Source organism: Mustela erminea, chromosome 9 (genome assembly GCF_009829155.1).
Source record: "Mustela erminea isolate mMusErm1 chromosome 9, mMusErm1.Pri, whole genome shotgun sequence".
NCBI classification, from domain to species: domain Eukaryota; kingdom Metazoa; phylum Chordata; class Mammalia; order Carnivora; family Mustelidae; genus Mustela; species Mustela erminea.
Window position 1 is genome coordinate 84541899 of NC_045622.1, and position 16455 is coordinate 84558353.

Here is a 16455-nt window from a genome sequence, read left to right on the forward strand (position 1 = left end):
AGTCTGTAAACCAGTACTGACTCATAACAAAATGTCATTAGTTAATGGCAAACAAAGACTATACAAGTCACCAAAGGTCTTTTCTTGTAAAGGACTGTATCTATTCTGAGATTGTATCCTTAACATGTGGGGTTAGAATATTCTTTTTTATAAAATAAAAATGATGACAGATGGTGTTGCTCATTTTTAATGTCCTTACTTATCAAAATAAAAAGCTGATAGTTCTATCCTGTTCTTGACATTACTTTGCCTGAAATTTCCATTCGAAATTTAGTTTCTCTATGTACTATCGAGGCTCAAATAATAATGGTGCTAGTTAAAGAGGCATCTGGATTATCTAAGATATTGGCACTTAGAGGTAAAAACTCTGGAGCCATAGTTATATTCCCTGTTAACTCAAAGAACACATGACTGTGTCTACTGCACACTCTCCAGAATTCAACAACACATAAACATGGCATTTAGAGCTCATGAAGGGTAATTTAAAAAGTAGTTTTCGAGTAAGTGATCTAACAAAAGTGGCAGGTCTCACAGATCTAGGAAGAATACATTAACAATGCAGTGTTGAAGAAACAGTGCTAGAGTATAATCAGCTCAAAAATTTAGTTTTGGGTTTGCCACTAATTAGGAAACCTTGAACTCTATCGCTTACACTTTTTGGATCTCTAGTTCACCGTGAAATGAAATGATGGGATTGGCTGATCACTAATATTTTGTCCGGCCTAAAAAAATCTGTTTCAACTCCTTTAAATGGACAATATAACAATCCTGATAACTGCTGCTCATAAAGAATTTGGGTAAATTTTATTCTGTGTTTCTTGGGAGAAGATTCAAAATACTAAAAGTTCCAGTCATCTCTCTATAGGGTGGGTAAAAAAAGATGGGGGGATACTTGCTTATAAATGTACTTTCAGAGAAATTTTTTTTACTAGTCTTACTGGAGGAACTGAAGAGTTTAAGAGGAAGGAAGAGTCTGATGCCAGCATACTTCTTCCCTCTCTTAGGTCTAAGTTTTACAGTACTGGGGGCAGGAAAGAGAAATGAAGAAGGCAAAGCTCTCTGTACATGATTAGTCAAAGAACATCAATGGTGAAGAGACAAATCTTGCATTGTTTAGGTTAAGTGTGGTTCCATTCAATGATGATGAAGTCAGTACAATTTGTGGGGCCCAACGCAAATGAAAAAGGCAGTGAAAGCACACTATATTAAAGGCACCAAAGTACAAAACCTCTTCCTTCCTTCAGGGTCTTTCTTTCTCTCCCTGTCAACTTATCATGGTACTTTTTATTTTCTGTTTAACGTCATGGATCCCTGGGCAGGGGGAAACTCACAGGGCAAATGCAGATCCTCACAGATGCTTAAGAACCTCACCACACAGCTTAGCACAAGCAAAATCCACCAGCTACAGGGTTCTACCTCCTGCAGGCTACTAGACCCATACACTGTGCCCTAGCTGGAGGTGGGCAAGTCAATCCTTCTGTCCCATGATAAATGGGTAACCCCCAACCAACCACAACTGCCAGGCAGGGATATACCTCAGTATCTGGACTGAGGGACTCATTCCCTGCCAAGTCATCTACCTAATGCACCAACACACTGCCAACCAGAGACACCAGATGCTGCAGGGCACATACAATGGACCCAGACCCTCACTGTTATATTTAGGCCTCCACCAAAGGTAAGGAACAACAGTAGAACACAGACCTTTCCCCACCAATGTGACCACAACAGTGGTGGGGCAGAAGCAGACAGGATGAGGACAGGCAGGGCCCAGGATAACAAAGCATGGAAGAGACAGCAGTCAAAAACTGGTCCTAAGAGTCAGCAGGAGACAGGAGAAAGCTTAGACTCCAATCCCCTAATGTATGCTCCATTTTCCCATCAGACGTAATTGAAAAACATAAATTCAAATATAAAAATTAATAAAAATTTTAAGAGAGTGAGCCTAGAAGGTTAAACCTGAAACACAAAACCCTTCTGATATGGGTCTCTATGCAGCTGCACCAATTACACACCCAGGAAGTTGGCCTTGGCCTCCGCTGACAGTGGTCTTTACATGGGAGGCCACTGTAGTTTTTTTTTTTTTTAATTTAATTTTATTTTTTCAGTGTTCCAAGATTCATTGTTTAGGCACCACACCCAGTGTTCCATGCAATATGTGCCCTCCTTAATACTCTCCACCAGGCTCACACATCCTCCCATTCCCCTCCCCTCCAAAACCCTCAGTTTGTTTCTCAGAGTCCAGAGTCTCTCATGATTTGTCTTCCCCTCCAACTTCCCCCAATTCACTTTTCCTTTCCTTCTCCTAATGTCCGCCATGCTATTCCTTACACTTCACAAGTAAGTGAAACCATAAGAAATATTCAGCTTCACCTTCATTACCAAGAATCCCTTCAAAGGAGCACAAATATCTTCCACCGGTCACCCCAGTGAAGCACATTCCCAGCTCCTTCTCTTACATGGGACATCCCATCACTTGGCCAGTGGCACACAGGACAATTTCTGTCCTTCCACTAACTTCCATGTTCCTTCATGGGGAGCCACCAAAGTTCTCTCTTCTGCATCTTTCCTGGGCCATATAGTATCAGAACAAGCATACTACATTTCAAGCCCCATTGGTACATGTCACTCCAAAAACTTTTGTCCTTAAAATCTCCGGACCATATCTGTGCATTTGTCTATATGTTCTTGGTAGAATTCCAAACTTTAAGAAACATATGCCAAGTTCTTCCACATGAACTTATCATATTTTACTCTGGCAACACTAGAGTGGACCTACAGCATCTCAAGCATCCATCTACAAAAAAAGATGGCACTTTCCCCTTTTTGTACTCCAGTCTTTACATGATTTTCACGTAGACTCCTTCATGTAGTTTATGAAGGAAAATGTACTCCCAACATCCTTCCCAACCAGGGATGTAACAGAAAAGCCTCTCTTTTGAACTCTCACTTCCAAGACATCAGTGATGATAACTTCCTTCCTCCTCCAATCATTTTTTTGGGTCTGCCCTCAGTTTCTGGAAGTTCACTAACTGCTCTCTTCTATTCTCAGTTTTGGTTTTGGTCACAATTCTAAGACAAAGAAAAAGAATACCATCCAATCTGTTACATAATAAAGTCAGATACTTGATAAAAATTAAACATTTAAATAGTAACTTAAATGTTAAAAAAAAAAAAAGTTCGTTACTCAAGACACTGATACCAAGTTGATGATATATCTTACCCCTAAAATTCAAAATGATCTTGGATAAAGTTGGGCAGATAAATTTAACTAGACAGGTAAAGCTCCTTAAATGGAAATATATTTTCTATATCTCTATATACAACCTGATTCTTTTCTTTTAATATCTTCAAATTTGCTTCCAGTTCAGTACTAACTTGAGTTTTATGCTGAAGTAACTGTTGCATATGTTGGAAAGAAATGATGATATCCTTTAAAAAATTATAAATAAGGTATATCAGTTGGAAGAATTTTAAGACTGTATGTTTCTAAATTCACTCTTAAACTACATTTTCTAATTTCTTAACTTACCTTTATAGTTTAATTTCAACAGCATAATAAATAAGAGTGAAAGAAACTAGTAGCACATTTTATTAAATATATAAAATTATACTAAATATATACAATAATTACATTATATGATTGTTATATCCAAGAGTTTTTCAAATAACTAGTTTTTTGAAATGGATCATGAATTATGAGACACTACTGGAAAATGTGAAGCATTTAAAACCAAATATTTTGTTGGCTTGTCTTAAAAACAGTAAATCTATCATTACTGAAACATCGTATTGCTAATGAGCTAGGATGTCACAGTATATATTCAGAATAAAATGGAGGAAAAACAGAAAAACAGAGGGGACAAAAAAAGAAACAGGAGAACTTTTCTTTCACAGACCTTTTTTAAATAGAGGAATTATAAATATCAAATAGATTCAAAGAATATAACATCCTATAAATGCATGCTCTAAGCATACATACATTTCAATAATTATCTGCTAGGGTACCAATGGTCTAAATTATCAAGGAAAAAACTGATTTATTACTCTTTTCATTTATCAAATATTTTAATATAATATTTTTCCAAATGTATTAAGACATAATTAACAGGGGTGCCTGGGTGACTCAGTGGGTTAAGCCTCTGCTTTCGCCTCAGGTCATGTTCTCAGGGGCCTGGAATCAAGGCCCACATCGGGCTCTCTGCTCAACGGGGAGTCTGCTTCCCCCTCTCTCTGCCTACTTGTGATTTCTGTCAAATGGATAAAAAAAATATTAAAAAAAAAGACTTAACTGACAAATAACATTCTGTAAACTCAAGTTGTACAACATGATTTGATAGATACATATAGTGCTAAATGATTACCCTAATAAGATTAATTAACGTCTCTATCACTTCACATAATTACCTTTTTTGTGTGTGTGGTGAGAACATTTATGATCTACTTTCTCTTTTTTTTTAATGATCTACTCTCTTAACATTCAAATATATAACACAATTTTGTTAACTAAAACCATCATGCTGTACATTAAACCCCCAGAACTTATTCATCTCATACCTGAAGTTTGTACCCTTGGACAAACCTCTCCTCATTCCTTGGCTTTATTTTTTAATGGAGCATATGTGAGACCTGGTTAAAAAGGTACATGTGCATCCATTAAATAGGCTCTGAGTGCTTACTATGTGCCAGGAAATTGACCTAAACATGATTCCATTTGTTATTTAACTTAATTTATTTCCCATATTATATCCGGTTTTAAAAAATATTTACTGGCTCCCAAAATATCTTATGATTGCTTGCCTTTTTTGCTTCTTGAATATGTGTGATCTCTTCATTAATCTTCTTATTTAATTCCAACTCCTTTAAAAAATGAGTAATTTTCAAGTTATGATATAAAATTCAGCAAATTCTACATTTAATTCAGTGATCCATACGTTTAGGAGAGTCATGACCCCTTCTTACCCCAGAGTACCAACATTTGTTTGCTGGTGAAGTAGTGGGCTCCTAGTGAAATAACGGGGGTAGGAGATGCCCAACATAGGCTGCTGTGTAAATTTATAAATATTCATGTCAAAAAAATTACAAAATTCTCATCTCCTAAAGCTTTTCTGGAGATGCCACTGTACCATAGATTACCTGACATTATATGAGAGTGGAAATACAATGGTTTACAGACAAATTTTATTGCCTTTAATTCTTGTTTATAATGGCAAAAATTGCCTAATAATGAAAAATAATTCACGGTATCTTTTTTTTTTACTACGTATGTTAACTTTACCAAGAAGGAACATTTTAATATTATAAGCCTGAAATTCTCATTTTACAAAAACACTATACAAACATGAATATATTTGATTAAATACCATGTTGAATCTCTCCTGAAGTTCTTGAAATTTCTGTTCTTTAATTGTTAAATGGATGTTTTCTTCTCCCATCTTATGTTGACATGTGACCTTGGACTTTATCAAGTCTGACGTAACTTTTTTTAGTTCCTTAACATAAGAAATATAAAAAGTTCAGTATAAACATTTTATCAAAGTGAGATATTTTTTGACAGTTTCAAAGTCCATTTTAAATGTATCATTATAATTTACTGTACTTCACATATCAAGATAATACTACTGATCCATAAAGTGCTATTTCCCCTAGTTCCCTTACAAGATAATTAGCCAAGGTGGGAATGCTATAAAGAGAGAATGCATGGTTTTTTTTCCTAAAAAGAGCATTCTAACCAAAATAACTAACCTACCAGAAGTAGGGTATTTTTATTTATTATTTATTCAAAAATATCTACAGAGATAAAAAATAATAAAAGATTATCGATTTCCAAGTTCCCTAGCACCTAATAAGAAAAATTTATGTGAGAAATAATCATAATCTAAGTGATGAGGGCTATATTACAGAAATGTATAGAAGCATAAAAAAGAAAAAGATTGGGGTGCCTGGGTGGCTCAATGGGTTGGGGCCTCTGCCTTGAGTCTTTAAGTCTTTAAATCTAATTGAGCCTTTAAAGATAAACTTGCAAAGAGGACAAAAAAGTAGCCATTCCAGACAAAAAGACTATGCATGCACAAACGTACAGAAACATGAAACAGTATGGCACTTTTCAGGGAAACAGAATAGGTTACGGCTGGAGCTAATATGTAATGGATGAGGGAGCGGAGTAGAGTACTCATGGTTATGGCTAGAAATCTGACAGGATTCAAGTATTTGAAAGGGCTTTATAGGCCAAGATAAAAAGAGCTTTAATTTTATCCTATAGGCAATAAGGAATTAATAATTGAAGGATTTTGAGTAGGAGAAAGACATAAGATTCGTAATTCAGAAAAATAACTCTAGCATCATTACAGATTATTAGAATTGAAGAAGGTACAAAAGAAGTCTTCATTTGTGAAGTTACACGTCCATTGAGCTTAATAGCTATCATCCAAATACATTAAAATTCTGAAATACCAACTTCTGAATTGGTGTGTAATTTATTATTCTGCTGTTCTGTGGATACTGACTATATTAAATATTCAAGAACCCAATTTTCACATTTTTAACTACATAGTATCTGACCTCCCTTTAAATTTTGGAGGAATTCTACATTATGAGTCCACTGTCCACTAGACGAGCCAGAAATGCCAGATAGTAGATTTTTAAGCATGAGGCTAGATTCTGCTAATCAGATGTACCCATCCTGGATACTGGATCAGGAAGCAATATGACAAAGAACAAGAACTGCTACAAATCCTTCTGCTATAGGCTTTAGGGACAATGGTAGTAACATCACATTTCCCTGGACAACAATGGTACCACTAAAGCAGAAGCAGCATCCACGATAGTCAACAGTGACAGTACAACCTACAATGTATAATGGTCCGTGTGGAAGTTGGTTTATGGTGTGTGGTCTTGGATATTGCAAAGCTTCCCTTGTTTCTGACCATTTTCTAAGTCTGAGATGACCAACATCTAAATTCCTTGGCTGACAAAAATTATCTTAGAGTTAAGAATCCTGACGAATATACTTTAGTTTTTAAAAGACTGTATATAAGAACTGAATAAATAATAACAACAAACAGCTCTTTTGTAGAAAAAAAGTTTAATTCATTAGGGTGGTGAGATTATAAGAAACTGTTATTGTCTTCATTGTACTGATTAGAATTTTCTCTTTTTTTTCTAAAGTAAACACATATTTCTTAAAGTATCAGTGTACAGGACATATATATAGTGTAGTATGTAACAGTATATAAAACAATGGAAATAAGGGCACTCACTCAGTTATTAGTTAGAAGAGAGATGATGGCAAATGACTGTGTCCTAAAGAACTCCAACATGCATGGATTCCAGAAGAAGCTACTATGGAAGGCTGAGAAGTACAGTCAACTGAGGTAGGTGGAAAATCAAGAGTGTAATGTTCAGGAAGCTGAAAAGCGAGCAGTGGAAAATAGGGCTGCCAATATGTCCAGAGTTGTACATGTTATAGCTTCAGATGCTATATGAAAACTCACCCATAACTCAATACCTAGGTTCACAATCCAGGAGAAAGGATTAATGGTTTTAGTTCACATGTCCCTTTCAGGTATGTGCATTGCATAAACAACTGCTAAAGTAACCAGGCATGGGTCAGGAGAGAGGACTTGACTCTTAGAAAAGCAGGCAGACAAATTAGTGGCCGATACAAAGAGAACAATCAGCAAGTACTGAATAATGAAAGAAGTCTGAACAAAAGAGGTATGTGTTGAAGACGAAGTAGTATACCAGATATCCTCCATTTGTCTGTCCTGACTCACTCTCCACCCTTTCTTCACACTGCTCTGTCCCCTGTGTGTTGATATCTGTGGATAGAGCAAACAATTTTTGCCCTCTGACTCCTGGCTGGCTTCAATCTCTGGAAGGCACCAGCAAATCAGTATGCTGGGAAGACAGAGAGATTGAGATATTTCCTTGTTTCCTCCCCACATGACCGCAAAATGACAATAGCTCTCTACCTTTACCAAAGGTTACACCTCTTTCCAGATTCCCACTATCTGCTTCTGTCCCTTGCCCCCTCAGGTTTATGTGGTATAATCATTCCCCCACTGCTTCTGTCCCTGTGGTGCTTCAGACCTCCTCCTGGTTTCCCTGAACTCTGCCCATAGCTTTGTAGACAGCTGCTTCATCAAATTTTTCATTTTTACCCATTCCAAGATGCCATCTATTTCCTGACTCAATCCTGTTCAATACAAATAAACTGAAAGAAGGGATTTTAAGTGTGGGGAGGGGCTGTGGAGGAGAGCAAAGGCAAAAAGGAAGGAATAATGAAGAATTATGACAATTGCAACAAAAATTTTCCATTATATAGAACAGAAGATGTTTAAGAAGTAGTAGGAAATGATGTTGAAGATATAGAATGGGGCCAGACCACAGAAGTTATGAAAAGTCAATTAAAGAAGTATGGGACAGGGGCACCTGGGTGGCTCAGTGGGTTAAAGCTTCTGCCTTCAGCTCAGGTCATGGTGCCAGGTCCTGGGATCGAGCCCCGCATCAAGCTCTCTGATCAGTGGGGAGCCTGCTTCCCTCTCTCTCTGCCTTCCTCTGCCTACTTGTGATTTCTGTCTGTCAAACAAATAAACAAAATCTTTAAAAAAAAAAAAAAAAAGAACACTGGCTAAGGCGCTATTTTATCAATCCAGGCATGAGATGATAAATGTCTATATTTTAAGAAATGAAGAATGGCAAATATGAGATATTCTAAAGGAAAATATAATTGAACAGACAAAGAGAACGAAGGAAGAAGATTATTCCAGAGTGCCTAAGTGAAGCTAAAAGAAATGGAAAGAAACACTATGAAATGTGAAAAAGAAAGCATGCAATGGAAAGGAAATCGGAAGTCTGCTTCACTGAAGAAATAGATGAAAATATATTAAGACAACAAGAAACAGTGATGAGAGGTGCCTGGGTGGCTCAATGGGTTAGGCCTCTGCCTTCCGCTTGGGTCGTGATCTCAGGGTCCTGGGATCGAGCCCCGCATCGGGCTCTCTGCTCGGCGGGGAGCCTGCTTCCTCCTCTCTCTCTGCCTGCTTCTCTGCCTACTTGTGATCTCTGTCTGTCAGGTAAATAAATAAAATCTTTAAAAAAAAAAAAAAAAAAAGAAACAGTGATGAACAATGTTCTGTGACTATTAAGAAAGCCAAAAAAGCACAAATCATTATGCCTGAGCCATAGGTTGTTATATTTAAAAAATATATTAAATTATATTAATTATATTAAATTACATATTTTTAAAAGTCCTTCATTCATATTTTTTCGAATTACAGAAGGTTACATGAGATGAATTCCCTCAAAGGAAGTTTCAGTGTTCCAGCAATGGTTCATCTTCACAGTCAGCAAGAGGATTTCCTTTGAAAGGAGAGCTGCATGGATTTGGGGGGATGTGGAGGGAGAAAGGAGGGAGATGGAGAATGAAGAATCAATCCAGTATGTGGCCTGCTGACCCTGAAATTACAGTACGTCATAAAAGGAGATGACCTTCAGGCAGCTGAAAATATAGAACTGAAATAGAGGGAAATGTAAGTCCGCAAATATAAAGTCATCTGCATGAAGTGAATGACTTGAGAGCTCACTGAAAGAGACCACAGGATAGAACTTTGGAGGAATGAAAGAATAAAGGTAATCAGGGAGCCGAAGGAATCTGTACCAAAAGACCCTTAAAAAGCAAGCTATCGTACAGATGTTCTAAAATGAACACATTTTGTACTTTAAACATTTTTTTTTTTTTTTTTTTTTTTTACAAAACACAATATTATTCTGTAACTAAAAACACCAAGTATCAGTAACAGGATGCTGCGATTACAAGTATCAGAGACCATACAAATAATGACATTTATTCTTCCACATAACAGGGAGTCCAAAGTTGGGTAGGTTCTCCACTTTTTTTTTTTAATTTTATTTATTTATTTGACAGACAGATCACAAGTAGGCAAAGAGGCGGTCGGGGTGGGGCAGTCTCCCTGCCAAGCAGAGAGCCCAATGCGGGTTGTCTTAACCCAAGCCAAAGGTAGAGGCTTAACTCACTGAGCCACCCAGGTGTCCCTGGTTCTCCACTTTTATTCAACATAGTACTAGAAGACCTAGCTCCAGCAATCAGACTACAAAAAGAAATAAAATGCATCCAAATCGGTAAGGAAGAAATAAAACTTTTACTATTTGCAGATGACATAATACTATAGATAGAAACCTGAAAGACATTACCAAAAAACCACTAGAACTGATAAATAAATTCAGAAGGTCACAGGATACTAAATCAATTTAAGAAATCTGTTGCATTCCTATACACTAATAATGAAGCATCAGAAAGTGAAACTAAGAAAAGCAATCCCATTTATTGTTATACCAAAAAAAAAAAAAAATCCAGGAACAAACTTAAACAAAGACGTGAAAGACCTGTACTCTGAAAACTATAAAACACTGATGAAAGTAACTGAAGAAGAAAAAAGAAATGGAAAAACATCCCATGCTCATGGATTGGAAGAACAAATATTGTTAAATTGTCTATACTATCCAAAGCAATCTACACATTTAATGCAATCCCTTTCAATATGCCAGCAGCAGTTTTCACAGAACTAGAACCAACAATTCTAAAATCTGCATGGAACCACAAAAGACCCTGAATCTCTGAAGAGCCAAAGCAACTTGGAAAAAGAAAAGCAAATTGTTGGAGACATCACAATTCTGGACTTCAACTTATATTACAAAGCTGTAATAATGCAAACAGTATGGTACTGGCACATAAATAGATGCACAGATCAGTGGAGCAGAATGAAAAAAAAAAAACACAAGAAATAAACCCACAACTATAAGGTCATATTAATCTTAACAAAGCAGGAGAGAATATCCAACTGTTGACAGTCTCTTCAACAAATGGTGTTGGGAAAACCGGACCACTTTCTTACACCATACACAAAAAGACTCAAAATGGATAAAAATCCTAGAAGACTAAACCACAGGCAATAATGTCTCTGACATGAGCTGTGGCAATACTTTTCTAGGTGTGTCCCCCAAGGCAAAGGAAATAAAAGCAAAAATAAACTATTGGGACTACATAAAAATAAAAAGCTTCTGCGCAGCAAAGGAAACAATCAACAAAACTAAAAAGCGTATGGAATAGAAGATGTTTGAAAATGACAAATCCAATAAAGGGTTAGTATCCAAAACATATAAACAACTTATAAAACTCAACACCCCCAAAACAAATAATCCAATTAAAAAATGGACAGAAGACATGAAAGACATTTCTCCAAAGATGACATACAGATGGCCAACAGACACATGAAAAGATGCTCCACAAGATTCATTATCAGGGAAAGGCCAATTAAAACTATACTGAGATATCACCTCACACCTGTTAGAATGGCTAAAATCAAAAACACAAGAAACAACAAATGTTGGGGAGGATATGGACAGAAGAGAGCACTCATGTGCTGTTGATGAGAATGCAAACTGTATGGTACAGCCACTGTGGAAAATGGTATGGAGTTTCCTCAAAAATTAAAAAGAAGTGTATGATCCAGCAATCACACTATTGGGTATTTACCCCCAAAATACAAAAACACGAATTCAAAGGGATATATGCCCCTTGTGTTTATAGCAGCAGTATTTACAATAGCTAAACTATGAAAGCAGGCCATGTTCATCAATAGATGGATAAAGAAGATGTGAGATATATATATATATATGCATATATATACACACATATACATATATGTGTGTGTGTATATAAAATCTCAAATATTCCACATACTATGGACTATTATTCAGCTATAAAAAATAATGAAATCTTGCCACTTGCAATGACATGGATGGAGCTAGAGAATACAATGCTAAGTAAAATGAGCCACAGAAAGACAAATACCACATGATCTCACTCATATATGGAATTTAAGAAACAAACAAGCAAAGACAAAAAAAAAAAAAAGAGAGAGAGAGAGAGAGAGATAGCAAGGGAGATACAGAAAGAGAGACAAACCAAGGTACTGATGGTTACCAGAAGAGAGTTTGGTGAGGGGGATGGGTGAAATAGGTGAAAGAGATTAAGAGTACACTTATCATGATGAGCACTGAGTAATGTATAGAATTGTTGAATCACTACATTGTATACCTGAGACGAATATAAGACTGCATATTAACTATACTGGAATTAAGAACTTAAAAAAATTAAAATAAAAAAACTAAAAATTTGGGGAGGTTCTTGTTTTGGTTGATTCAGGCACTCAATTAGGATTCAGGAAATTTAATAAAGACTACATATTATCAAAGACTAGGGTATTTTAATTTGTCCACTTTCCATTCTTGGAACCGTCCTCTTTTTTCCAATGTTGGGACTACAACAAGGGGCCAATTTAGATTCTACATAGCAATAGTCACTTCCTGGGACTCCTTCTGAAGAGTAAGAAAATGTTTCTTTGAACCACTTTTTATTGGCCAGAACTAGATCACAGGCTCATTTCTGAACCAAACACTGGTATGAAAAATGGAGATTGTATTAACTGCCTTAGAGACAGAATGATCATATAAGGTGGACTGAATATTGGCAGAATTATCACAATGTCTACTGCAAGAAAAATTTCAGCTAACATTGTAAAATACACAGGTTGTTTAGAATATTACTGGTTAGGGCGCCTGGGTGGCTCAGTGGGTTAGCCTCTGCCTTCGGCTCAGGTCATGATCTCAGGGTCCTGGGATCGAGGCCCGCATCGGGCTCTCTGCTCAGCAGGAGCCTGCTTCCCTCTCTCTCTCTCTCTGTCTGCCTCTCTGTCTACTTGTGATCTCTCTCTGTCAAATAAATAAATAAAATCTTTAAAAAAAAAGAATATTACTGGTTATAAATATTAAACAGTATAATAGAAGATAAATGAATATTTTTTACAAGATCATTGACATTGGGTAATTCACCTCCCTTCCTTTTTTTTAAAAAAAGATTTTATTAGTTAGTTAATTAATTAATTTGAGAGCAAGCTAGCGAGGAGGAGCAGACAGAGAGGGAAAAAGAAGCTAAAGCAGACTCTGCACTGAGTGCAGAGCCCAACCCAGGGCTCGATCCTATGATTGAGAGATCAGACCTGAGCTGAAACCAAGAGTCACTTAAACAACTGAGCCACCCAAGCACCCCTCACCTACTCTCTTTAGGTTTCAGTTCCCTTTACAAAAACAGGAGAGGTTGGATCCAGTTAGTGGTTTTTAAATTGTGCTCTGAGAGTCCTGGATGGTCTGTGGACACCATTAATAGCTGCTAAGAGAGGAGCAAGAGCCCTTAAGTATATATAGCTCCAGTGTTCCTCCAAGCTTCCTTTTAAGCAAAAGCAGCTCTACCTTATTTGTTTTAATATGGAGATTCCGCATCTTGAACTGAGGGTTCTGCAGCTCAAAGACAAAAACAAGATTAGATGATCCCTGTGATTTTAAGAAATTTAAAGATGATCTGAAGAAGATAGTTTGGAGAGAACCGGATATTGTAGAAATAGAAAACAGTTCAAGCATGAAAGGAGAAAGAGCGATTGATGAGTTAGAAGGAGTTTCAGACTTTCCTATCTGATAAAGGAATTTAAAGGTAAATGAGTCTGTGTTTCAATTGTCTTAAAAGACTATACATATAAACTACTTACAGTCTGCGGTGCAGAAAAACTGAATCTAACAAAGCTGCCTTAATCCTAATCTTAACCTAATTTTACTTGCAAGTAACTATAATCCCATAAATTTCTACGGCATGTTTGACTTTCTGAAGTGTTTTCCATGCATTTATTGTCTTATGTTTATTACACATATATAAAACAAGAAAGGTAGGGGTCATTCTACTCATATTAAAAACAAGAATACAAAAGGGGGGAAGGAGAAAAGCAATGCCTGTACAGGTCTGGGTCAAGCACCTCTTTGAGATGACTACAGTTGGAAGGTTTAGTTTGAAAGAGAAAGGTAAAGCGATGAATTAAGACAAATAGAATAAGTGAGAAATATTATTCAGGGAATTATATGTAGGCAGAAGAGACTAAAGGACTGCGTAGAGTAGTGGGGACTGAAGGACTAGAGGCAGAGAGAACAGATTTGAGAGCACCATGGTACAGACAGAAAAGCATGTTCTGGCTGGAGAAAGAGGACAATGAAAGAGCCCAAAGGACATAGTGTTTAATAATAAAGTTTCAAGGCAGGGACACACTAGTTTATAGATCTTTAGAGTCAAAACATAGAAGGAGCTGCTATTTCAGGAGTATGAATAGTAAACAATTTCCCTTTTTAATAAATATATGGTTTCTAATGGGGAATAAGAGAAGAAATGTACATGGACAAATTGTTTATGCTGCTATCACTATTAGGAAGGTTAAAATTGTGGGTTCTGGAGTCAAAATATGTCTAGGCTCCAGTCCTGGCTTTATTTTCCTTGTTATGTAACTTTAGGTAACTTATTTAACTTCCTTCTGTCTCAAGTTCCTCATCTGTAAAGTAGAAACTTAATTTTTTAAAAACTAACAAATCTTGTGCTATGTAATACTCCATGCAACAAGTATTTGTTGAGTATCTACTACATGTCAGGCACTATTGCCTGTTATTACCTCTAAGTGAATCCAAGGGAATTCTAGGATTATTTTTTCTACTTTCAAAATAAAGTCTTAATAATGGTATAGTTAAATATTCTTTTATTTATTTAAAGAATTAAGATTCACTTTTTCATATCTAAAAATAAGAATTTTCCTGTAGACCATGAGCTCCTCAAGGAAAGGTACCATGTTTTATACTCATCCCATAGCAGCCTAATACATTCAATGAATTTAAAAGGAACTGAACATTATAATGACTATAAGAAGAAAATTGATAAACATGATTATGAAAAAAAATGTGACTTTACCTAATATAAGATTTGATGAACACTAAGGTTGATTTATTCAGGATAAAAAAAAAAAGGCAATAAAAATATTTGGTAAGAGCAGCTGATGTGAGCCAGACAGAGTATTATTAATGACACAACAGTTCACAGTCAGTTTGTAAGACTAAATAGAAAGTGGTATGTTTAAGTATAATGCTGAGGGTTCACTCCATTCAATGTAACAACCACAGCCCTACAGATCACCATGTATATAGACAGATGCTCATGGTTTAAATGTGAACAGACCAGTACAATAATGGAAAAATAAAGTTAGTAGATGGTGAGTCACTAGCATTATGTTAACTTTAAAAGAACAGCATATTTTTTGGCTAGAAAATAACCGTGACTATTGTAATAACCGGCACTGTTGTTGTCAGTGCCTGACATGTAGTAGATACTCAACAAATTTGTGAATTTAAAATAGGTTAATTCTAGGGGTGCCTGGGTGGCTCAGTGGGTTAGCCTCTGCCTTCGGCTCGGGTCGTGATCTCAGGGTTCTGGGATCGAGCCCCACATCGGGCTCTCTGCTCGGCAGGGAGCCTGCTTCCCCCTCTCTCTCTCTGCCTCTCTGCCTACTTGTGATCTCTGTCTGTCAAATAAATAAATAAATAAATCTTTAAAATAGGTTAATTTTTCATTATAAGTACAGATCCAAGAATATGCTAGAAAACAACAATTACAGAAATAAGACCGTATAATAAAACATTACACTAGACTAGAGGGTCTTTGACTTAACAAACTTATTGAACAAAAGAACATATTGACCTTGTTATTTTCACCCTGGATAAACATTTGAAAACATGAGATGGTAGTCAAATTGACTACGGACTCTGAAGGATATTAAAAAAAACAACTGGTAATTTCAGCAATTAATTTAACTTCTTAAAAATTTAAGAGGTTAATTCAAAGGAAAATTGTTTGTTAGAGGACCTCAAAGTTTTAATCTCAACTCAGATTTATGGGATGTTTGGCTAATTTTTATATTGCTACCCAGTATTTAGTCACATATCATCCAAGTATTAAAAACGATCTTTTGTGCTCAACTGACTCTACTTTTTTAAAAAGCCACCAATAATACTGGACTTAATGTACATCTTTCTTTACACAATGGTGTTTCAAAAAACTTGCTTTCAAGTTGCTTTTTTTGTGTACTAAATTGGTAGTTTTAAAATTTGTAACTTTGGGGTGCCTGGGTGGCTCAGTGGGTTAAGCCGCTGCCTTCGGCTCAGGTCATGATCTCAGGGTCCTGGGATCGAGTCCCACGTCGGGCTCTCTGCTCAGCAGGGGGCCTGCTTCCCTTCCTCTCTCTCTCTGCCTGCCTCTCTGCCTACTTGTGATCTCTGTCAAATAAATAAATAAAATCTTTAAAAAAAAATTGTAACTTTGAACTTTTATTTTTTTATATTGGGTTTTCCTAAAGCAAGATACACCTGTAAAAAATAAATAAACATTCAAACAACTTAGAAATTATTAGATGCCCTTTATACTAGTTTTATACTAGTAATCTATTCTAGACTCAATCCTAAAATACAAAGTTCTACAGATAAAAGTACAATTAAACAGAAGTATATGCTGCT

General features: G+C 36.2%; 1 protein-coding gene across 6 annotated transcripts in view; it reads right to left on the bottom strand.

The window, feature by feature from the left end:
- The window catches only part of CCDC73 (coiled-coil domain containing 73), a 139180-nt gene that overhangs the window by 28331 nt on the left and 94394 nt on the right, over positions 1 to 16455 (bottom strand). For 5 of the 6 annotated variants that reach the window (XM_032357595.1, XM_032357592.1, XM_032357593.1 and 2 more), the window contains 3 exons: positions 5364 to 5492; positions 4801 to 4860; positions 3328 to 3432 (listed from right to left, as the gene is read on the bottom strand). In XM_032357595.1, the coding sequence (XP_032213486.1) occupies positions 3328 to 3432; positions 4801 to 4860; positions 5364 to 5492 (294 nt within the window). The remainder of the gene's footprint in view (positions 1 to 3327; positions 3433 to 4800; positions 4861 to 5363; positions 5493 to 16455) is intronic. The other variant, XM_032357594.1, reaches the window with a different exon arrangement.